Here is a 25,398-nt window from a genome sequence, read left to right as displayed (position 1 = left end):
AAATACATTCCAGAGAGTAAACTGAAGTCAGCTTCTTTCCACACTGAGAGCATCTAGCTTACCAGAAATGCTGCTATCTTTCATCCTCACATCCAGAGTGTTCACACACAAAGCAAGTGGCAGCTACTACACACATACAAAGAAATGTAGCTTACTTCTGTCTACACAATCTAGTTGATATCTCCTATAAGTGGTGTAACTGTTTGGATGGTGTGTATAACTCCAAGATGCTTGTGTATGTATTAAAATATTTTTTCAGGTTAGACTATATCTGCACTGCCAAAAAATTACGAGACATCATCCATAGCAACCTGCTGCCCTCTGTGGAAATGATTCACCTTCTGAGTCGTGAATTTGGAGTTCCGAGTTACCTTGGAGATTTGTTGGCTGATACTGAGGACTCATTCAGTAAACAATTGATTATTACAGAAAAGGAGGACAAGAGATGTCATTTGCACAACACTCTAGATAATTTCAATGGAGAATACTTTCAGTGGAAATGGGGGATGAGCATGAGGTGCAAGAACAAAGACTACATTCAGGTGAGTGGAGGACCGGGGGAGCGAATTTCTGACACTACAAATAGTTTCTCACTGACATGTAGTAGTTAATCGAATGCTCTGTATTGTTTTCGCTACTGCATCTTCTTAGGTGCTCTGGACGCATAAGGTTTTAGCAGAGCTGAAATTTAAAGGAGAGCCATCCATTACAGAGAATAATCCTTGAATGACAGGGTTCCAGTCCTTGAATTTAATCTTGCATCTGCTGGTTCCATGTGGAAATGTTGGTCTTGTACTAGTCAAGAGCATGAGAACCTTCTTGACCTAAAGGCGAACTCATCAGGATTTAATATCCTCAGTGTTATTTTGCGCAAGATAGATATTTGAAAGGAAGGGATTTGACGTTTTGGGGGTTGGCAGCACATGGTGTAATGTGAGTCATTAGGTGTGGGCGTTACTCATCACATGCCACTGACCCCCACAACATCATCCTTTACCCTCTACTTTGCCTGCCTTGAACCTGTAGTATGGTAGTTGTTAATCCCTGCTGATGGAGTCTTCCTTTAAGACGTTTCTTCCTTTGAGAATGTCATAGAGAACATATTTTATACTTTTAGTCCTAGTGAGAGGTAACCACAAAGTAAAACCATTGGTAAGGCATTCTGTTAATAGGCTGCAGTACCCTCTTTTTCAGCCTCCAAGAGTGCCATTTTGCTATTTTTTTCTGGATAATTTCTGTCCATATAAAGATGGCCACATCGAGCAACAGAACTGGTGTCCGATTTGCCTACACCATATAGTGGCCAAATTAGCCCATTTGACTGATAATGGTTTTCTGTGTCCATCCTCCAGTTGATTTTGATCAGGTTATTATTTAGCATCATAGTTTGAGGCTACACACACTGCAAAATCTGGTCTGTTGCCCAATTCCAGCTACAGTATCGCTGTGTGCATGGCATTACTCTAAAGGGTTTTGGTGCCCACTGTGTATCTTCTACATGTTTCTAGACCCACTAAGCTTTAATTACAACTGTTTCACATACAGAAAAACATTGGGCAAGTTCACCAGATGAGCATAAAGGTGATAAAACCCAAAGTGGAGTATGTAGAGATTGTTCCTGTGGATGGGATGGCTATTCACAACTACAGCGCTCAGACATTCAATTCCACAGAACTGGCACAAAAGATTTTACGACAGAAAATGGCTGAGGTGAGTAAACCCACACGTTTTCCAAAGAAGTATCTCTAATCACCTCCTAACTATATTGTGTATTGTACATTTTTATGTTAGATACATAGAATTACATGCTAGGTTTCTTGTGGCAGAGAGGCTGTCTAGGCAGTCTCACATGAAGGGTGTTTGTCATAAGGTCTGGTAGCGGCTACATATTGTCAGACATCACCTAATGTATCATTCATGTGGTTTATAGCTGTCACTCACCGGACTGTGAGTGCCATTTCTCCTGTGTTCAGGAACCGTGGCCGTCCGCCATCCTGAGGGTCTGCGCATGTGCAGCCCTTATGAAACCTTCAGTACCTGTTGCTTTTAATTAATTGGATGATCAGGCAACCCTCCCTATTTAAACCACCTGTGATCATTACCTAGTTGCCTGATCTTGGAGTCTCATTCCCCATGAGCCTCTGAAGGTGTTCCTGTGTTTCCTCGTGTATTCAGCTCCAGCTGATTCCTGTCTACTACGATTGTGGTTTCCAGACCACTTCAACTCTCCTGTGTTCATCGTGTCTGCACTCAGCTGATTCCTATCTGCTACTGCTGCCGGATTCCAGACCGCTTCAACTCTCCTGTGTTCAGCGTGTCTGCTCTCCGCTGCCTCCGTTACTACTGCCGGATTCCAGACCATCTCTACTCTCCTGTGTTCAGCGTGTCTCCCCTCCGCTGCCTTCGCTACTACTGCCGGATTCCAGACCACTTCTACTCTCCCGTGTTCAGCGTGCCTTCCCTCCGCTGCCTCCGCTACTACTGCCGGATACCAGACAGCCTCAACTCTCCTGTGTTCATCATGTTTCCAGTTTTACTTACTACTGCTTCCTGAGTATTGCTCCTTTGATTACCGGTTACCTTTTGTGCACTGCACCAACCTGATTACCGCTTCCATCCTCCAGTGGTCTCTCCTCCTGCCGGCGTTCAGCCGTTCAGGTATCCCTGCACTTCTCCTTGACAGCCTGCTCTCCTGAACCGCGGTATGCATACTTTCCATTGACTTTGCTATTGTATTGCATATCCGTCTGGACTGTGTTGTGTTCATCTCCGGAGTCTTCCATCTACTGAAGCTATTGTTACTATTGACTTTGTTTCCTATTACCTGGATCTCTATAGTGACTTTGTATACTTCAAGCAGCGCTTGTCAGTTATTATTGTATTGTGGTTATCATCGTGGGATCAAGTTCCGTGTGCCGCCCGTGTATCCTCTGTATTCCATTCATCTCCTCGTGCCCCTCCTCACATATATATAGCAGTGGTACAACTTGCTGAACGCAGACCACTGACTCCTGTTTCCCATTGGCACCAGTTTCAAGTATCCTCTCACATAAGCAGTGGTACAACTTGCTGTACGCAGACCACTGACTTCCCCGTTACCTACTTGCACCTGGAACCCATTCCTTCACTATAGACAGTGGTACAACTTGCTATACGCAGACCACTGACTTTCACTACCTCCTCTCTACTCCTGGACATTCCTCCTCACTATAGCAGTGGTACAACTTGCTGTACGCAGACCACTGACTCTCCTCACGTTTACTTGTCCATCTGGTTCCTCGTGTTCATACATCTAAGTCATTACGAGTTGCTGCTAGTCATAGACTTTCATTGAGCATTCTCTCACCATCTGCTGATTCTCCTGTTCCGTTGTCACCCTGCTACCAGAGGACCATAGTACCAACTATATTACTCTGGTAAGAACATCATCTGGTGATATCCTGGGCAAAGACTCCTAGTGCCCGTGACAATAGCTAGTTACTTACCAAGTGACTTTATAGGTAGATATTTCTGTCTTTGTTATATTGTTTTTATTTTGTACAAGTTCCAAGAAATCTAATATTGAACAGGAAGAAGATTATTGACTTTCTTACACTAGAAAACATTTAGGTCAAATTGGGGTCATTTTATCAGCAAGTCTGGGATTGGGGACTGTTATTAATCTTCAGACAGAAACTAATATAACACGGGATAAACATATAGGGCATGAATCATCAAGGAACGTAAATGCCGATACATGCTGTATTTTGTGTAAAATTGCACTGTTCATGTCCAGAACCGAAGCAGGGCCGGAATGAACATATGCATGTAATCAGTGTACAGTAAGCAACATCCTATTTAAGATTTGGGCATCTCTAAGGTATGTATTTTTCAGTTGTATCACTTGCACCAGCTATAGGTCTGGTGTAAGTGCTGATTACTAGTGGTGGCAGCTGTGTATGTATGCTAGAACATGTGTTTGCAATTTGGAGCAACTGTAAAAATGCTTTTTATATACAGCAGACATTCATAACATCCTAATAAATGTATTTTACTGTGCGTTCTTTTGTGACTTCATATGCCACAAATGTATTGGATGTATCCTGCAGTATATTGTCTGTTAGAGCAGAGCGGACCTAGACCACTATTCATCGACAGGCATATTTTTACATGCGCTCCTTGTTGAATACAGACGTGTGTATGCCCAATGTATGTGCGTTTTTTTACATTTACATTATGTTCGTTTTGCGGTCCTTGATTATTCAGGCCCCATTCTGTTTCTTGGGGTCAAATAGTTTTGCTGCACTCTGCCCATTATCACTATAAGATCGCTTTATACATAGTGTTTTGGGTTCACTGTCATGCACATGAGTGACACTGGAGGAAGATGCAGTCATGTATTGCTTTACCCACAAAATACAATGCTAATTAATGAAAAACAATGTCTTTAATTTTGAGATCCCAGTAGGTCAAGCTTTACACATATTCTACAGAGCATATGCTTAATAAAGGAAAACTATAAAATATTATAATGCGCCTATTGTGAAGTATATCCTTATATTCAGCACATTCCAACAACAGAACATGCCAAAGATGAGGATACTATTCACAGCATCCCCCACTCAATGGATCTCTCCCTCTCACCTTCCATAGCACCACTCTCTTGCCCTGATGCCGTTTGTAGTCCTGTGCCCCTGGAACATCACCTCTTTATTAGCTGGGTGATACTCAGCTTGCTTAGTGATACTAGCCTGGAGCGGTAACTAGCCGGCTCGTGCGGTGCAACTGAAAGCCCAGACTCTGACTTTCAGTTCCACTATTAAATAAGAAATAATAATTAAATACATTCTTAAAAAATATATAAAAATATGAAAAGTAATGATATATTTGAAAAATATTATCTATTGAAAAAATGCTTTATTCAAGAAGTTTCATTGAACTTCTTCTGTTATTGCCATCCTGAGATGGTGGTAACAGAAGAAGCATCCTTGTTAAATAGGCTTCCCCATGCATGACTCTTGCTGCTGACGGGGGTTGATAGCAGTGCTACTCGCAGCGGTACACCCATGATGTATAGAGTGATATACGGCTTGTGAAATCACACTTCACTCCCTTGGCCTTTGCGGCTCAGTGTTGTCCTGGTTCACCTACCTTTCTGAACGCACCTTCAGTGTCTCTACTAGACGTACAACCTCCCCTCAACTCCCACTATGTGTCAGTCTGTTCTTTAAGGCCCTGAGCCAGTGGTTCCCAAACTGTGCACCTAGGCTCCCTGGGGTGCCTTGGAGATCTCACAGGGGTGCCTAGGCCAGGGCCAGTGGTAAGCAAGGCAGGGGACTACTTGGTAATTATTTTGGCTTAAGGGTGCCTTGAAAAAATTTTGGAGACCCTAAGGGTGCCTTGAACTGAAAAAGTTCTTGGCCCTCTCCTATAATCTGCCCACTACCTCCAGATTCTAAAACAAGCTACTGGCCTTCACCTCCCCCCTCATACCTCTCCCCCTCATCACAAGATACTCTCCATCGTGCCCTCTTAGATCTGTCTCTGATGTGCACCTCACCTCCTCTTGACTGCCACCTCTCACTCCCACTTCCAAGATTTCTCTCTACTTTCATATTATGTAACTCCTTAGTTCTACCCCGCCCAACCTGATTCTTTTCCCATCCTTCATTCTTTCAAGGGATCAACCCACCTCTTCACTAGAGCCTATCCAACCCACCGGATAGTGGTTTATTGTAAGCTGTTAGAGCATGGTACTCCCTACCTTCTGTCTGATGTTCATACCTTCTCTTTCAAGCTCTTATATTCTTGTTCTCTTTGTATGTATGATTTGGGTTTTTTTATGATTTGTTGTACTTGACAGTCCAGGGCTGCAGAGATTTGTTGTACTTTATGAATAATAAATGATGATGATGACAGGTTCGTTAAACATGAGAATGCCTCTTGTGAATTAACTAGGCATGAGTGATCTCTCTGAGGCATGAATCAATTCCTAGAGAATTGATAGACTCCATTTTCATGAATATATATTCAGCCTGCAATTCAGCTTCCTTCACTATGTATAGGCAATGGGTACATTTTAAATAGTGTATCTTGATGATTTTACTCAAACTATTGGCTATTATTTCTATAATTTGTTTCTTAATTAAATGTGCCTCACAGAAACCAAACCACCGATACACATATTCTCAAGACTTCCAATCAGCTACTGTGAGTCCAGTAAACATTAAACAAGAATTGCAGAACAATGCTGCAAAGTCCAGAGAGGAATGGATGACACCAAGCGGATTCCTGTTTCCAGGATTCAAAAGCAACATTGATGCCAACAAACATCCCAAAAAGCCAGATGATTCCCGGATACTGGAACTAACAAAAGTGTGTTATCATAGGCTACTTCTGTACTTTTTGTGTTATATGCTCTCAGATGCTGTTCTAGAATGTATTAACTTAATATATTACCAGATCACTGGGGAAGACTGGTCTGGTTGTACTAATCTATGCCTGTGCTACATTTAATTAAAACAAATACAAAGAACACAGGGCTCAAAATGGTCCAGAAACTCCTCAGGCTGAATCTCAATCATTTTCAAGATATATTATCCAAATTAGCCAGTAACATTCCAACACAGGTCAACCAAGGACAAACTATGTAAATTAGGATTGCTTACACCTTTTGTCAAATATTTGGGGCCGATGCAGAATTTCTCAGAGATGTGTCCCCAAGAATGTACATCGATTTGGAGAAATATATAATTTCCACATATCGAGCCTGACTCATTAAGGAACTTAAATTAAGAAGTTTCTTATTTAAGTCTCCTGGACTAAACCATGTTACAATGCAAGGAGTGCAAATTAGTTTTCTATTTTGCATATAAGTTAAATACTGGGTTTTTTCTCATGTAGCACACAATTGGGGAGGGCATGTCCGATATCAACTTTAAATTTCAGTGTACAAATAAGCTATCAAGTATTTGTGTGCTACATGAAAAAATAGTCAGTATTTAACTTATGTGCAAAACAGAAAACTAATTTGCACCCCTTGCATTGTAACATGGTTTTGTCCAGGAGACTTAAATAAGAAACTTCTTAGTTTAAGTTCCTTAATGAATCAGGCCCATCATTATTATTTTTATTATCTTTTATTTATAACATGTTACACTGCTTGAGGGAATTATGACACAAACAAATTACATACAAAAACATAATTCAGAAGTAAGAGACCCAAAGAGCTTACAATCAAAGAGGCGTGTAAACACTTGATACATAAGGTCTGATGGTGCACAGGCTTCTTGTATGGCAGCAGTATTATGAGCCAAAAATAATAAAACGGCCATTGACCATGGCATTTCTGTAGTGTGGTTCTGTTGGAATTAGGAGAGACATTATGGAGTAGTGGAGAGCTGAAACATGAACTAGTCATCATAGAAATCTTAAGACAGCTGCTGACATCCATAACTGTCCTTCCCCAACTATCCGAACTGAACCGCCTTCGACTTCTGACAGACGCATACCGTACCCATCCAAATTTTGCCCTTGTAAAGTTAATTGTGATATCAAACTGCCACTAAATGCTGTTGCTTTAGGAACTCAAGTACAGATGATGCTTTACAAATGCTTTACAGATTTTTACTTCCCTGTGACTAAAAAAAAAATGTCAGATCAAAACAATAAAAAGTTATTTCCTTAAAACCCGCAAAACGGAAAGGTCAGCGTTGACAGCCACATAGTTTCTGTATAAGTTTAATTAGGTTTTAAAGTACACATGTCATCTTGCACCTCGATTTCAGAAAGGTCAGTCTGAGAAAGTAAATACATATGTACGTTTTTATTAAAGGTCTGGAAGGAAAATATCCTTCACGCGAACACCCTGCAGCCCACCCTCTCCCGGGACCGCTGGAGCTGGGCAGAGCGTTTCATTGACTTTGACCTGTACGGGAATCCCCCGGAGAGGTGTTCTCTGTCGGCCCCAGTTACTGTCCACATTACAGGTAAATTTAAATCCCTCACTTCCGCTGTGAAACTAGTACCTAATTACATTCATAACTCGATAGAAATATAACCACAGCTAACTTCCCGCAGGAGTGATATAATCAATATGCCTTATTGCTGCTCTCATGTAATTAAATGTGCTGTGTAAGATTAAGCCAAAAACACAGCTATCATTTCCCCAGCTGAGCTGGTATATTTAGCCGTGGCTAAACCTCCCTGGAGCATCAATGTGCAAATGAATAAAATCTATGAGATTGTGGAGTAACTGTGAAATGACTGGAGGGGAGAACTGTACACAAACGAGAGATAATAAAGAGCATGCAGCCTTATACTGGCAGAGGTAAGAAAGGACGTTGTTGCTTTCTATCATCTGCATTTAATGTGTATTTGTAGATCCTGGTGTACAAAAAAGTTATGCTTTGTCATCCTTACTGCACAGCAGAAAAGTCATCTTAAAGCATACCAGGGGTTAATGTATTAAGTAGCGGTTCTAGCAAATTGCAATTGCCGGCATAATTTAAAACAGCAATGGGTTTAAAGGCAACACTCAATATATGACAGGTGTGTTTTACTTTCATATATATGACATCTAGATGGGTGATCTTTAATGCCCAATAATTTTTAGTGTATTTAAACAAGTCGCATACACACTGTGGAGCAAGTGACCTTGTTGACTGATCCAGTATGTATTGGGGTAGGCTATCAATTCACTAGGAAGTAGTGACAACCAGGAGGCATTTGTGATTACAATCTAGGGCTAAATGTATCAAGGTGAGAATTTTCCGGCGGGTTTGAAAAGTGGAGATGTTGCCTATAGCAACCAATCAGATTCAAGCTATCGTTTTGTAGAATGTACTAAATAAATGAAAGCTAGAATCTGATTGGTTTTTCAAACCCGCCGGAAAACTCTCAGCTTGATACATTTACCCCCTAGTCTTATCTCCATGTCTACCTGATTTCTAGCCTTCCTAGTGTTTTCCCTGTTCCTGGTTTCTCTCTCCTTCTGTAAAAAAAAAACCTATAAAGACTTCTGTTTTCTGCAACCACTTTTGTCCTCATTAGGTTATTGACTGTGAAGATGAAGGCATGTCTTCATTTCTCCTCTGGGCATGTAAGAAAAGAACTAGGACATGTATATTTATGTTGTCATCCTTCAACTGATGTAATGTTTCTTGCAGATGATATTTTGCAGGGAGAACAGAAAGCTATGCTCCAGACGGTAGACAATAAGTCAGATATGCGATTCCACCGCTGTTTGCCGCAGACAGAGCTGATCTCGCAGGGACCTCATGCAAGTAACCAGCAGAGCAGACTCCAAGGCCTGTTAAAAGATAAAGGAGCCAAACTGAGTCTGCGAAAGGCTGGTGTATCCCTAAAGGTGAGAAATATTGTAACCATTAAATAACTGAATATTTAAATTAAACCTCCTGGTAGCATTTCCGTGCTGCTATCGCTAATCAGATGATCATCTGCCTAGAGCAGAGAGGGAAAAATACAATTTGCCATAGAAACTAATAATCTAGACCTGGCAATTAGAGCAGATTACATTCTATGACTCCATCTTCTGAATACACCCTGGGCTATATTTACTAAAGGGCGGTTTGGTCAAACCGCCGCTTTTTGGTTATTTTTCCGGTGGTTTTTAAACCACCACCAAACTCGATTCTTAGTAAATCTGGCTCCTGTCTCAATGTGACAGTCACACTTACAAGTCACATATATAGTGAGACACTGTGCTATCACTCTGGCTAGAACTGCACTGGTAAGAGGAAACCCTGGTCTCAATGTCATCAGGATTTCTGTTGACTACAAGTTTAAACATTATAGCAGAGTGTCTTATTACACTGTGTCTGATAATTATAATCACCAGGAATACGCACAAGAGGCTACTGGCTGATGCGTTAAGAGTAGGGGTTGATAATAATGTGGGGAGGGGTGGGGTTGAGGGGGTGATACAAGCTCATATAGAGTGGGGGTGGGGCATACCGTCTGGTGACGTGGTTATCATTAAATGTTTGATAGCATACTTTGATACTGTGTGTGAGTCATTATGCTGGTATACTGTGGGTGTGGGACATCTGGCTTGTTATACTGTGTATATGTGTGGTACACTCTGTTATACTGAGGGAGGCTCAGTCTGGCATACTGTGGGTGTGGGGCATCTGGCTTATTATACTGTGTGTGTGGTACACTCTGTTATACTGAGGGAGGCGCAGTCTGGCATACTGTGGGTGTGGGGCATCTGGCTTGTTATACTGTGTGTGTGGCACACTCTGTTATACTGAGGGAGGCGCAGTCTGGCATACTGTGGGTGTGGGGCATCAGGCTTGTTATACTGTGTGTGTGGTACACTCTGTTATACTGAGGGAGGCGCAGTCTGGCATACTTTGGGTGTGGGGCATCTGGCTTGTTATACTGTGTGTGTGTGGTACACTCTGTTATACTGAGGGAGGCGCAGTCTGGCATACTGTGGTTGTGGGGTATCAGGCTTGTTATACTGTGTGTGTGTGGTACACTCTGTTATACTGAGGGAGGCGCAGTCTGGCATACTGTGATTGTGGGGTATCAGGCTTGTTATACTGTGTGTGTGGTACACTCTGTTATACTGAGGGAGGCGCAGTCTGGCATACTGTGGTTGTGGGGTATTAGGCTTGTTATACTGTGTGTGTGGTACACTCTGTTATACTGAGGGAGGCGCAGTCTGGCATACTGTGGTTGTGGGGTATCAGGCTTGTTATACTGTGTGTGTGGTACACTCTGTTATACTGAGGGAGGCGCAGTCTGGCATACTGTGGGTGTGGGGGTATCGGGCTTATCATACTGTGTGTGTATGTGTGTGGTACACTCTGTTATACTGAGGGAGGCTCAGTCTGGCATACTGTGGGTGTGGGGCATCTGGCTTGTTATACTGTGTGTGTGTGGTACACTCTGTTATACTGAGGGAGGCGCAGTCTGGCAAACTGTGGTTGTGGGGTATCAGGCTTGTTATACTGTGGTGTGTGGTACACTCTGTTATACTGAGGGAGGCGCAGTCTGGCATACTGTGGTTGTGGGGCATCAGGCTTGTTATACTGTGTGTGTGTGGTACACTCTGTTATACTGAGGGAGGCTCAGTCTGGCATACTGTGGTTGTGGGGCATCTGGCTTGTTATACTGTGTGTGTGTGTGGTACACTCTGTTATACTGAGGGAGGCGCAGTCTGGCATACTGTGGGTGTGGGGCATCTGGCTTATTATACTGTGTGTGTGGTACACTCTGTTATACTGAGGGAGGCGCAGTCTGGCATACTGTGGGTGTGGGGGTATCGGGCTTATCATACTGTGTGTGTATGTGTGTGGTACACTCTGTTATACTAAGGGAGGCACATTCTGGTATACTGTGGGTTTGGGGCATCAGGCTTGTTATACTGTGTGTGTGGTACACTCTTATACTGAGGGAGGCGCAGTCTGGCATACTGTGGCTGTGGGGCATCAGGCTTGTTATACTGTGTGTGTGGTACACTTTGTTATACTGAGGGAGGTGAAGTCTGGCATACTGTGGCTGTGGGGCATCAGGCTTGTTATACTGTGTGTGTGGTACACTCTGTTATACTGAGGGAGGTGAAGTCTGGCATACTGTATGCGTCTGCAGAGAGCATCAGCAAGGCGTAAGGATGTAGGAGACATAAGGATGGTATATGCTGTACATTGCTTTGTGTAAATATTACAATATAAAACATTTTGGGAGATTTGTATGTGGCTTACTTTTTTTTCAAATCATGTATTTTTTATTGAAAGTTTTACAATACAAAACAACAGAAGAAAACAAAACAAAACATAACATCAGACATCCTAAAACTGAATACTAGCTAATAACATACACATAACCTAAAAAAAAACAAAGAAACCACCCTGCGATGCTCCATATGTATAGCCAGAAATTTTTATCTAACAGTTAAAAAAAAAAAAAGATATGGACAAGAGAAATTGTCTCATGTAACAATGGAAAAGTATAGTGGATCAGAACACCCATAATCGAGTAAGACACAAAACACAGCAAAACAGCACAAGGGGATGGCAGCAGAGCAGCAAGAGTCCAATGGAGAAAAATCAAGTATGTTGCTTATTGTTAGTTAGAATGTAAGTATGCTGCATAATGTATAAATGTACCTTCATGTAGGAAAAAATCAGGCATTGACAATTGCATAATGATACCCACCTATTGGCATTGCCTTGCACACAATTGTTGGCTTCTTTTTGGCCAGGCTCCTAAATTATAGAGCACTTTGTCCAGGCTTGACCGCGTAGAGAGATTTGATTTGGGTTCCTGTATCACCGGGACAATTTCTCTATCAGCTACAGGCTCTACAGTGAGGACTGGATGGCATCATCAGCTGCAGTAGCAGCTCTTTATATAGCACCAACAAATCCACAGCGCTGTACAGAGAACACACTCACATCAGTCCCTGTCCCATTGGAGCTTACAGTCTAAAGACACAATGTTTCTCTGTTTTTGTTAAAGTCTAAATTCCCTATCATACATACACAGACAGGCAGAGAGAGAGAGAGAGAGACTAGGGTCAATTTGATAGCAGCCAATTAGCCTACTAGTATGTTTTTGGACTGGTAAGGGTATAAGTCTTGGAACAGACAAGATAAACTGTGTAGCATCCCAAACTCAGCTACGTGAATCTGCATTAACATAATGATAACCATGGATTAGCTAATAAGATCGCATTTAAAACACATTTGTGTTTGAGAGGTTGACTGATTGTTAACTTACATGAGAGCCAGCTTCTGTTAAAAGCCATAAATGACAGGTAAATAAAGAACAGTTGCTACTATGGACACAGTAGATTATAACTATGCAATCTCTATAGGCTAAAGGTAATTATTAAGATTACATCTGTGGGCTAACACTCAAAAAGACAGGTAAATTACATAACATATACTTTGCAGCATAGGGGTACAGGCACACACTCTCAAACAAAGCAATCTTAAATAAAATCTTATAGGTTGCAGAAGAGAAAGGGCATCACTATAAACTAAATATTCAGTGAAAAAAGGATATCGGTATCATACTTACAGTTATGCCTCTTGTAAGGTAGAAACGGAGTCAAAAGTCCAGCAATATAAAAATCATATGATTTTAAGGAATTCCATTCATGGTCATAGCCAGTAGTGGACTGGTAAAAGATATATTTGATCTTTGCCACTAACTAATACACCATGGTGTAAATTTATCAAGGTGCGATTTTGCAAATCCAGCGATTTTCTCGGGAGAGTTGAAAGTCGCTGATGTATGAAGCTGAGATTTCATGTAAAACCGACAAAGTTGTGTTTCTGTCAAAATCGCTATTTCCAAAATCGATAGAGATCAAAGTTCCACCTGTTTGCCTCTCTAGCTATACAAGTCTCAAATGTATGAAGCTGCGATTAAGCAAACTCTCCTGAGTTTGCTTTAAAAATCGCTACATACAACACGCTGCTTACTAGCAGCGTGTTTACTAAACACATCACTGCTACACTGTTCTGCCTATAGAGCCGGAGGTACAGGAGCTGTCAAATGTTTAAAAATAGATACAAGTTTTCCGAAAAACAAGCGTGGGGTCCCCCCGCCGGGCCACCATTAACCCTTGTGCTGCCAGCCTACTGATGATTATGTGAAAACCAGGGAAAAAATTTGCGTGGGGTCCCCTCGATTTTCACATAACCAGCATTAGGAAAACCAGCCGGGGTGGGTGGCACTATAGCAGGGGGACATGCAGCAGGGGTCCCCCTGCCATAATGACAAACCAACCCCAGGCTGTTCAGCACTGGGCTGGATTTCCTAGGGAGTGGGGTCCGCCGAAAAAATGATCGGGTCCCCCCTCTAGGAATAACCAGCCCAGTGCTGAAAGCACTAGGGCTCTTCCTACACCCCTGGGCGGTGGGTGTAGGGTAATTAACGGCGATTATATAGTTAAAAAAGCAAATAGACGCCATTTTGTTTTATGGAACTACAAGTCCCAGCCATACCCAGTGTGGGCATGCTGATGCTTGTATAACTACAAGCACCAGCATACCCATGGCAGCCAAGACATGCTGGCACTTGTAGAACCACAAATGTCAACATGGCCAGAGATGACCAGCAATTTTTAAGATCAGAGTAAAAATCGCAGTTTAATTAATCTGGCGAGTTTAGGACTAAAATCGCGGGTTATCACCTCCGATTTCCCGTGATTTTAAAACGCTGAAAAAAATAGGACCTTGATACATTTACCTTCGATTCTTGTGTATTTTGTGACTTTCGAAATTCTCCAACTTGAAGAGGACTAGAGACATTACTTTTACATGACTGTTGTATTGCTGGACTTTGGACTGTCGTATAAAGGGGAAAAGTGTATGATACAGCAAGGACATTCCTTTTGCCATTGAATGTTTACTTTTATAGTGATGCCCTTTCTCTTCTGCAACCTATAAGATTTTATTTTTGAATGCTTTGTTTTGTGTGGGAGTCTGTACCTGCACGCCTATGCTGCAAAGTATATTGATGTCATTTGGGTGTAGTGGTACCCTTGTAGTGGGTAGACCAGGGGCGGATCTAGACTTTATGTTTAGGGAGGGGGGCGATTTTGCATAATCGCGCCCCTCCTTTGCTCTGATTGGCTGGCCTGCGTTAACCCCGCCCTCTGCCCGTGACTGGCCCCGCCCCCTCCCATTGTGGTCGCCGGCTGGGACCACTCTGATTGGCTGGCCCACATTTAGCCCCGCCCCCGCTCGCACTTAGCCCCGCCCCTCCCATTTTAATCGGCGGCTGGGACCTAGCTTTTTGCTGCTAGGGGGGCGAATGCCCCGATCCCTCCCCCCCCCTGGATCCGCCACTGGGGTAGACAGCAACTCCAAAGTTTGGGAGCACTAGTGTGGAGTATACTTACACTTGAAATTGTATAACACAACTTATCATATTCACCTAAGTGTATCTGCATTCATTAATATAATGACAACCATGAGTTGTCTTAGTATTAGCATTTTCAACACTCATTATTCAGACAGAATCAGTGCCGTAACTAGACATCTTGGTGCCCTGGGCGAGACAAGGCACCGGCGCCCCCCATCTAAGTGGGAGTGGCAAACATAATGTGTGGGTGTGGCTAGCACTTTACTGAAACAATTCATATATATATATATATATATATATATATATATATATATATATATATATATAATACGACCATTTAAAGTATGCAAAAAATATATAGCAATAGGTATTCTAATTTTTATGCACTTAATACTGAAATAAGAGCAGCAAAACTGTGTCTTAAGGAATTGTAGACTGTAAGCCCCAATGGGGCAGGGAGTGATGAGAGGGAGTGATGAGAGAGAGAGGGAGGGAGGGAGAGATAGATAGATAGATAGAGTTCTGTTGCCCTTTACAATTGTTAATTTATAAAGCAGCAAAGATGCTGAAAACAAGTTTAAAGAGATCATGAAATACTGGTTTGCTATCGCTGATGTGAATACTGAAAACAAAACACTGAGGTGTTCTTTTAAAACTAGACAAGGATAAAGGGCAACAAGAGAGACTGAATGATGCCTTTATATTTGGCATCTCCACATTAAATCACTTTAGCGTAGTTAAAATAAGGATTTGTGTAGTTGGTTTGCGCTATAAATCCAAAGAGACCATCTTTGTTTTCAGACTGCATGAGTGTCCATTAAAATGATCCCCTCTCTCTTTTTTTATACAGAATGCATCTGGCATTAAGGCGGGGGTCTCACTCAGCAAGAGAAACGGTGGGATTATTGTACAATTATAACAGTAAATAACTAAAGAAAAGTAAGCACTTAGGAAAAAAAATTCAAAGTGTGTTTCCAACTTAAAATGACTATCCCCTGTTTCGTACGTGCCGATCTATATTTACGAGTATATTCCTTTGTCTTTCTTACGTCCATCTGTGTTTTCAGTCTTTTATAGTATCCAGTCTGTGGGTCTGTGAGAAAGAAGAGCTTGGTGCTTCTGCCCACAGTGGAATGCAAACTTGCGTTCCAAATGACGAGCTTCCTGTCGGTGGAACGCACATGCGTTCCACTGCGGAACTTAAGGGCAGAAGCACCAAGCTCTTGTAAGTTAGTCTCTCTCTCTTCAAGGTATGGAGTCAGGTACCGGGCGGCAGCTGCGCCCCCTTGGCCTTGCGCCCTGGGCAACGGCACCGCCTGTACCACCCTCGTTACGCCCTGTGTGGGGGAGAATACGCCTAGCACTTTACAAGTACTGGACTGGTCTCCAATCCTGTACAACTTTCTCGTACCTGTTCTTGTAGTATGACCACATGGAGCTGCTGCTGTCATCTTCCGCTCACTTGATGCTTGTCCGGATCCTGCTGGGGCCCTGTTTGGAAAAAATATTTTTAATATTCACCACAAGGAAAGGAAAGCAAAGCAACAAGTGAATAGTCCAGGCCTCCTTCCTCTAACCAGCCCTGACATGAAATAAAAGTACCCATGTTTTATAATCAGGTCTCCTTCTCAAAATTACATTAAAAAAGGCATATTTCCAGTCTTACCAACCAACATTAAATTAAGAGCACTCCCATTTCACAAATAGGCCCTATTCAACACCAACTCTGTTCCACATTCAATGAAAACACACCCCAAAATCCCCAGTAATAAATTAAATTAATAGCCCCCACCACCACAATCATCCCACAAGTATAAGAATAGCCCCACCAATAAATTAATAACCCTTATTCCCATTAAATTAATAGTCACCAATAAATGAATAGTCCTACTCCTGTTAAATTAATATACACACAGGCTGAGGGGGGGGGGCAGGGGGGAGAGGAGACACACAGGCTGGGGGGGCAGGGGGAAGAGGAGACACACAGGCTGAGGGAGGGGGGGGGAAGGGGAAAGAGGAGACACACAGGCTGAGGGGGGGGGAAAGGGGAAAGAGGAGACACACAGGCTGAGGGGGGGGGAGGGGAAAGAGGAGACACACAGGCTGAGGGGGGGGGGAAGGGGAAAGAGGAGACACACTGGCTCAGGGGGGGGTGAGACACACACTGGCTCAGGGGGGGGGTAAGACACACACTGGCTCAGGGGGGGGGGGTGAGACACACACTGGCTCAGGGGGGGGGGGGTGAGACACACACTGGCTCAGGGGGGGGGGGGTGAGACACACACTGGCTCAGGGGGGGGGGGGTGAGACACACACTGGCTCAGGGGGGGGGGGGTGAGACACACACTGGCTCAGGGGGGGGTGAGACACACACTGGCTCAGGGGGGGGTGAGACACACACTGGCTCAGGGGGGGGTGAGACACACACTGGCTCAGGGGGGGGTGAGACACACACTGGCTCAGGGGGGGGTGAGACACACACTGGCTCAGGGGGGGGTGAGACACACACTGGCTCAGGGGGGGGTGAGACACAGGCTGAGGGGGAGACATACACACACAGGCTGATGGGGAGAGAGAGACACACACACACACACACACACACACACACACACACACACACACACACAGGCTGAGGGGGAGACACACACACACACAGGCTGAGGGGGAGATAGGGGGAAGGGGAGAGAGAGAGAGATTCAAATACAAAGAGAGAGACAGGGTAAGAAACACATGCTGATTATTACTTACCTACATAGCTGGAGTACAGGCTGGTGAAAAATGCAACAGAAGCTTGTGGGCTGTCCAGGGGGCGGAGGGTCCTCTGCTGAGCAGTCACGATACTTGTAGCAGGCAGCTTGCTGTGCTGGACAAGCTGAAGGGCTGACCACGGGGGAGGGGCGCCTCTTTCAGCTTGCTGTCACTCAACACAAAGTGGGCGGGCAGATCGGCTTCTTGTAGGAGCGTCCTGTGTTGAACTGCACAGGAGCTCCTTAGTGTATTTTGACTGTAAGGTGGCAATAGAGGCTGGAGTGCCTCTGCAGCATGGCGCCTCCCACCTCCCCGCACTGCTTATATCGCGATCTGCGGCGCTGACTCTGCATCAGCCCCAGATGTGTACCTGGGGCTGTGACTTGTTTAATAACAGGGGGGGGCGTGGCGCCCCCTAGACTTTGCGCCCTGGGCGGCGGCACCGCCCGCACCACCCTCGCTACGGCTCTGGACAGAATATATCTAGTGTATGTAGGCCTGGGAGAATGCCAGCCTCCAAACAAGTCAGAGGGAAAGAGAGTATCGGCTCCCTCTGTGGTTAGGGGATAATTATGACAACCTATGCGGGTTATCACTTAGGTTGTCATTAAAGACCCATCTTCCACTTTGAAGTACTGTGGTCCATTAATCGCATAGGAAAAGGCCCCCACAGTGGGGGAGTAATCAGTTTTCAACTTCTGAAAGACCCCAGATCTTTAAGTTCCAGGAGGATGTTTCGATGACCTTCATGTGTTTCTTGAAGCCTAAAGGGAAAGCCACACTCATTTTTGACCCCCATGAACCAGAGAAAAGCTATAGGCATTTCAAGCTGGCAATGTTGCATTAATCTGAACCACACTAGGTCCTGACACATCTGAAGTTCTATGTTTTGATATTTTGGGCCTTAGCCAATCTACTTTGAGTATGTAATAGTGGATCCTACAGATAATATCTGCTGTTTTTTCAAATCGAAGCTAATAAAGACTCAAAGCCGGATGGACTAATGCTATAATGAAGTCTGAATCCTCTGCTACTACAAGGTGTCATGAGCTAAGAAAGAGATGGTTGCTGCTTGCCAGTAGTTGGCGCAACTGAGCAAAGAGGCGCAAAGTCAAACACGCTCCCAGTGTTCACCAGGGATCCCAACAAGGAGTCATGGGCTTTGCTGCGTGGGAAGTGCAAGTTGCGGTCCTCGGACTCAGTAGTTGGGGAAGCAGGTAGGTGAGTAGTATGATCAGGCAATCCGAGGTCAAGGCCAAACGGGTATATAGTAGCAGATCAAAATCCAAAGAGTGATAACCAAAGGTCAGAGCCAGAGAGATTCTGAAGCCAAAACAGAATCTGAGGTGATGTGATTGACCGCCAACAGAGAGAGGAGAATCATGCACAGAACCCAGCAGCAGCCAGTCGGAGGAAGTTGCTTCCCTTTGTTAAGCAACGGGCACAACCTGCCGGCAGGAGGAAGGCATCTGTCCCTGTGCAGTGGAGAAGACACTGGGATGGCGTGTGATACTAGGATAGAGATACATATGTTGGACACCTTCGGGAAGACCCTTGATGGGAATATTACTACACCTGCTGATTGTTCAGGTTGTCCAGATGGTATGCAGTTACACACAAAGCTTTGTACGAGCCCACACTGGACTTGACTTATTCAACTGCAGCCTGGTTATCCAGGAGGATGAGTTGCGACCGAGTTTGCTATAAGCCATTCTTAACTTCAGTTCCTCCTTAGAAGCTCTGGTTATTTTATCAATTGGAGACAAAGTCGGCAGCAATTGATGATGAAGAAGGATGTAAGAATATTAGTAGACGTAAGCTGAATGTTGCACTCAGTGCCAGGCAGCTGCAGCAATGTTTAATAAAATTGTGGAATGCTAGATAAATGCATTTGATGCAAACATCATTTTTCCACTGTATAAATGACTAGTCACACCATATCTTAAATATGTTGTATCATTCTAGGCTCATGTCTATAAAAAGGACACAGGAGAGGTTGAGATGGTTCAGAGGAAAGCAATATTCAATCAATATTAAAAAAGTGGGGCAATTACTTTATAAAGAAATTACTTTATAAAGAAATGTTAAACGTTAGTGGGTTCCTTCACATGGGAAATTTCAATTCTAAGGCACCTTATTATGTATAAATATATGAGTGATGCAGATGACAAGGGGATTTCCACTGTGACTGGAAGAAATACTATTTCACTATCAGCACAGAAAGGGATACTTTAATGTAATTTGTTTTACAAAGGGAAATAACCAACATGTGAACGGAACTTATTTTTCTCTTATTAAACATTAAATTGTATTTCTAGCTATATGTACAAATTGAATAATTGGGGTGATTATTCCATGGACTACATCTAGTTGATATATATAGAGGTCAAGAAGGATTTTTCTCCTTTTATTTTTCTCCCGCAGTGAAGATAAACCAACAGCTGCATCACTCAGAGTTTGTTTTGCTTTCCTCAGGATATACACAGCTAGATTTTGAAAAGGAACATTGGTGATTGTAAAGGTGTTGTCCACACATATGTTTGGTGTAGGAAGGAGAACTGCTATTAATGTGCAGTCTTGTACAGAAATTAAAATCTCCAAACATCGCCATCAATTAATTAATTAATTAATTAATTACTAAAATTCTCCAATCTATTAAAATTTGATTTATTTTAAATTCAGGCAAATTTGGGCGACTAAACTCAAAATCACCATTTTTCCTTTTCATTTGAATAGACAATGATTGTCTATGAAAGCCCATTGAAATGCATTTCCCATAGAAATTAATGGGAAAAGCTCAGCCAATTGCAAGCAATGTTTACATGCAGGCCACTTATGGTTGGCTGAGCAAGTATTGATCTGCAGGACCATTGAAAACAATGGCATTAGCGGTAAATCAATACAATTGTTCCAACTTGCCCAAGTTGACAAAGCAGGGACTTGAAGTTCAACTATAGTAATTTTTTCTTTTTGTTAACCCTTTAAAAATAAATATTTCAAGAGCATTTTCTCATTCACTTCGATTGACAATGCACTACTTATATTGGCTTTCTGCACCCATCCAAATGCATTGTCCATTGAAATGAATGGGAAAAGTCACTTAGCTCACTGGTGTTCAGGCAATTTCGACTACCTGAAACTAGTGAAATTATTTTTTGATATTTCCATGGAGAGTTTGCAAATTAACATTTACTAGATTCTCCTTCTCCAGAAATACCTGTTTCTGGAAACTCAACAAAAATCTGAACGAACAATGTGGAATGTAAGGTTGTGAGGAACTTCCTTAAGACTGTCTTCTGTTGCGATTGCACTTTGCATGTGCACCAGACACTTGGTGCCCCACTGCGTGCTGGCAAATGTACTTTTATTCAGCTTTGACTTCTACAAAGTGAGGGAACACTGCTCTTTTTATTGCACAGTCCTCAAAAAGGTGTGTTTAAAAATATACACTGGCTTTGAACCATTAGTCTCAGAATCAGGACACTTACAAAGTTACGTTACAAACAAAATGCAGTTAAACCATTTTTCATTGTAGCTTATAGGTGGGTCAACCATTTTTTTTAAAGTATAGGTGGACACACCTTTTATTATCATATGTATGAAGCGCAAGTTGTGCTTTGAATGTGGCCTGGGAAATGAAGGGGAGCGGACTGCAGCTGACACAAGTTACAGGGAGTGATAGGCTTGGGTCAGATTGTCTTGCTGCCTGTGGCATGTTAGCTGAGGCAGTTTCACATTTGAAAACCTGAAAACTTTATTTTGTTGATTTGGACTGTAAGTCATTTGGACCTAAGCAGCCAAAGGTTATTAATTCAGCATTACCAACAGTGAGAAATTATTTGGGAACACATGGAAAAAGAATGACAGTGTTGCTTAATCCTTCTAGCAGCCAATAGGTGTCAGGAATATGCTCAACCATTCCCTTCTGGCATACACATCTAACATTTGGGACTTAGCCTTTTATTAATATAGATACCAGTCTGTGATGAATTCGGACAGCAGACATAGCCTGAAAGAATTCTATGTACGGTGTCTTTAGAAGCAACTGTGTTCAGTTGCAAGATAACGTGTGCACATATGTAGCGGTTATGCCTTATTCTAACACAGATGAGAGAATAAAACAGTGATTTAAATATCTACCTGTTTAGGAAATAATTGCAAGCTTTAAAGGTGCATAGGCCCTACAGATTGATAAAGAATGTATAATAGGCATGCCTAGACCTAGCGGAAAGGTATTAATCCTGCACATATTCAATTCTTATCCTGAGCAGCCAATCCCAGCGCTGGCCGTGATGCAGAACTCAGAAATTAATGGGAAATGCACCAGGGGATTTATTCCAGGAGAACTCAAGGGGCACAGCCTGAAGTGGACTGACAACATAATCCCGTGTCGCAACATGGACCAGGAAACAATTCAGCAACTGAGAGGGAAAGACTTTGAGTAAGTTCACTTAACTTTAAGATGGTCAATAACCAAAAGTTTACTTTCTAACGATTAAAAAAAATGACCAACTTTTAATATCCCTTTAAAGTCATTTTAATCTAAAAAGCCATTGTTTAGATTCTCTCTATGGGGTATTTTACTAAACTGTGGGATGTTGCCTAGAGCAACCAATCAGATTCTAGCTGTCATTTTGTAGAATGTACTAAATAAATGATAACTAGAATCTGATTGGTTGCTATAGGTAACATCTACACTTTTTCAAGCCCGCAGTTTAGTAAATATACCCCTTTGACTACATTTTGGTTAAGTACTAGTTTACCATTGCAAAAATCACAGGTGCTTATAACAGTAGAAATGCAGCTTAATTGTGCTGCAGAGAAGCAGGCTGAGTATACAAATAAGATTGTGTTCAATTTCAAGTGTAAGAACTTGACTGATTATAGAGAATAAAATCAATGTACACTGATTTACCTCAGTCATAAACAATTCTACCAATTCCGCAATTCAAACAAAGTTTGTATGAAATTTCCCATGTGAATGAGGAACTGTGACTTTGCAGGGAAAGGTTTGCATTCACAGTAAGAAATCACAGTACAGATATACATAAAATATGTACAGAATGTGCACATTGTACATCACTGAGCACAGCTGGTAAATATGAATGTCCAAAAATGATCTCTGCAACTTGCTAAACTTTAGAATGTGAGCTCTGTAGGATAGTGTTCACCCTTTCAGGTATGTATGAAAATGATCTGCCACTGACGCTCTCTTTTACAGTACATCCTGGTATTTTCAAGCTTTGCACCTCTGTCGACAAATCTAAGACCCCTCTTTTCTCTGAGTTATTACTAATCTCTGTGGAATGTTTCAGTTATACGGTGTCCCTCTCTGTTCTTGCAGTTTACATTCTATGGATCATTTGTTAATTTACAAGAAGAAAATCAAGCAGTTAAGCAAAGAGGAGAAAAACTCTTTCAACTTCATAATACCAAATCCAGCAGAAGACACCGTTCTCCCCACAACAAAGATGGCTGCCGACCTGAGGAATCTTATTCAGATCCAGAGCCACGAAGGGGTTCTTCTTCATATTCAGTAACTGAAAACAATCCACCCACATCCGTTTCACTGCTGTCATTATTACTGCATACAAAGAAATAAATAATAGTTTATCAGGCTGCGGTAGAACTGTTTGTGCACATCGGATTGATTTTTCTGATAATCAGATTATCCCTAGTGCCAATACTTTCTTCAGCACAGTGTTTTAACACAAACATGACTTCAAAAATTAAATATACAAAACAACTTTGTGCCTTTCCTTCGTTATTTATTTTTCAAATGTTTTATGATTTTAGAACAGCTTAAAAAGTCAAATAGATTTATCACCAGTTGTAGAGAATTATTATTAAATTCTAGCAGCAATCCACACTGACCTGAAATTATTACAACATAAGAATTAAAGCTATGCAATCATTGTGCAGCGTTTTATTCAAATTCTGGCTTTTAGAGGGTCCTGTTAGGGGAGAGAACTTATGTAGGGACCTTTCTCTTGGATGTGTTTTGCTATTTTCCAAATTTTGACATCTGCTTTTCAGAACAATTTAAGGGGGACAAACAAAATAGAATATTTTAGACAGAGTGGGGTGAATAGGATCATCCCTTGTTCAAGAGTACAGATGTAGCATGTGTCAAATTGGCTTCTAATGCCGAGTGACTTTCTTAATCTTCCACATGCTTCCATATATATGTCAAGTGTGTCTCCCAAAGAGTAAAATTGAAATTCCATACAATGCATTTGTCTGCCACCAAGAGGTTCAACGCGTGTTTAGGCAAACTCGCCCGAAAGACTGCTGTGAAAATCACAAGAATCAACAACATGATTTAAATGAGCGAGATTAGCAAATACATCGACTTTCCACTGCAGGCCAATGTTAACACAACAGGAGGCACAATACAAGTTTTAATTATGAGGGTAAACATGATTTCTTGTTAGCAGGCAAAAATTATTATTAATTATCTGACGGGGGTCAAATTATATTATGAATTTCATTAATGATTATATGTAAGGGAATTTTTATTTATTTATTAAATTATTGTGGCATTCAGCATGCACAAGGACACAAGTGCATGCTACCCAGTGTCGGACTGGGACATGAAGGGCCCACAGGAGGATGCAATGGTAGGGGCCCACCAGAGGGGATGTGGACAGCCACCTGAGTGTGTGACTAGTGGGCCAGCCCACAGAGGACATGACTAGTGCCATATTGTAGCATAGCATGTAGTAATATCTCTTTTCCTAAAGATGAGTCCCTGTCACCACGCCACATGGAACAAGAAAGTCCCCTCTTGCAAAACTTTAATGCATTTATAGATGCCGTATCAGTATTGTGTGATGAAGAAATAAGTTTTTCGAGTGGCGCCCTCACTATTTACTCTGACCTTCATTCATCTGGCACTGCGCAAGCCGGGACTTCTTACTTTCCTCCCCTTCTTCAAATGTGCGCTGGTGCGGGATTAGCCGAGACTTGATGAGATCACTGAAAGAGGACAGTAGGGGAGAATACAGATCATTACAATCTGCGGTGGCAAAACAATAGGACGACTGGTGGACCCGCCTCCTACACTATGGATCAACCATAATGTAGAAGGCGGGTCCACGTGGCATTGGGGACTTCCAGGGATTAAATCTCTATATATTATTTATTCTAACCTTACAATTTAACTAGATTTTACAGTGATTTATGACTTATTAATTATGTAGTGTTGCAGCCTTTCTAATGACATATATCAGATCCTTTGTCACCTAACAGAGTAATGGGGATTTGCTTTATCCCACTCTCATACTGCTTACTCTAAGGGCTTTAGACTTCTCACTCTTTCTCCCTGGCAAAAAAAGTCTAAGCAGTAATCTGGACATTATGTAAATTGAAGTTCTATATGAAGTTAACCACCTCTTTTTTCACCCCATGGGCTAGATTTACTAAACTGCGGATTTGAAAAAGTGGAGGTGTTGCCTATAGCAACCAATCAGATTCTAGTTGTCATTTATTTAGTACATTCTACAAGATGACAGCTAGAATCTGATTGGTTGCTATAGGCAACATCTCCACTTTTTCAAACCCGCAGTTTAGTAAATCTAGCCCCATGTCTTCATTATATACAACTTTCAGAACATTTGCATAAACCTTAGACATTGTTATAACCTTAAGGGATAAATTTGTCATCTTATGCTGAAAAAAACATTATCTTGTTCCAAGCGCTTGAAACCATTTCTCAGCTTTTTGATTTTCCCTTCTGCTTACGCAAGCTGGTGCAGAAACTAATTTTAATTGAAAACCCTGATTTCCTTACCCTTCTTTCCACAAACGTTCCTGTTGACTATT

The 25,398-nt window shown here is 42.2% G+C and overlaps 1 protein-coding gene across 1 annotated transcript in view; it reads left to right on the top strand.

Annotated features, from left to right (window-relative positions):
• The window catches only part of CFAP92 (cilia and flagella associated protein 92 (putative)), a 70,044-nt gene extending 46,852 nt beyond the window's left edge, over positions 1 to 23,192 (top strand). Inside the window, exons 12-18 of the mRNA XM_075183137.1 lie at positions 260 to 542; positions 1,546 to 1,710; positions 6,142 to 6,354; positions 7,814 to 7,967; positions 9,147 to 9,346; positions 21,846 to 22,015; positions 22,919 to 23,192. Of these exons, the coding sequence (XP_075039238.1) occupies positions 260 to 542; positions 1,546 to 1,710; positions 6,142 to 6,354; positions 7,814 to 7,967; positions 9,147 to 9,346; positions 21,846 to 22,015; positions 22,919 to 23,114 (1,381 nt within the window). The 3' untranslated portion in view covers positions 23,115 to 23,192. The remainder of the gene's footprint in view (positions 1 to 259; positions 543 to 1,545; positions 1,711 to 6,141; positions 6,355 to 7,813; positions 7,968 to 9,146; positions 9,347 to 21,845; positions 22,016 to 22,918) is intronic.
• Positions 23,193 to 25,398: the final 2,206 nt, after the last annotated feature.

This window comes from Mixophyes fleayi, chromosome 8 (genome assembly GCF_038048845.1).
Source record: "Mixophyes fleayi isolate aMixFle1 chromosome 8, aMixFle1.hap1, whole genome shotgun sequence".
In the NCBI taxonomy this organism is placed as follows: Eukaryota; Metazoa; Chordata; class Amphibia; order Anura; family Limnodynastidae; genus Mixophyes; species Mixophyes fleayi.
Note: the sequence above shows the minus strand (reverse complement) of the source record. Positions and strands in the feature narration are given on the sequence as shown.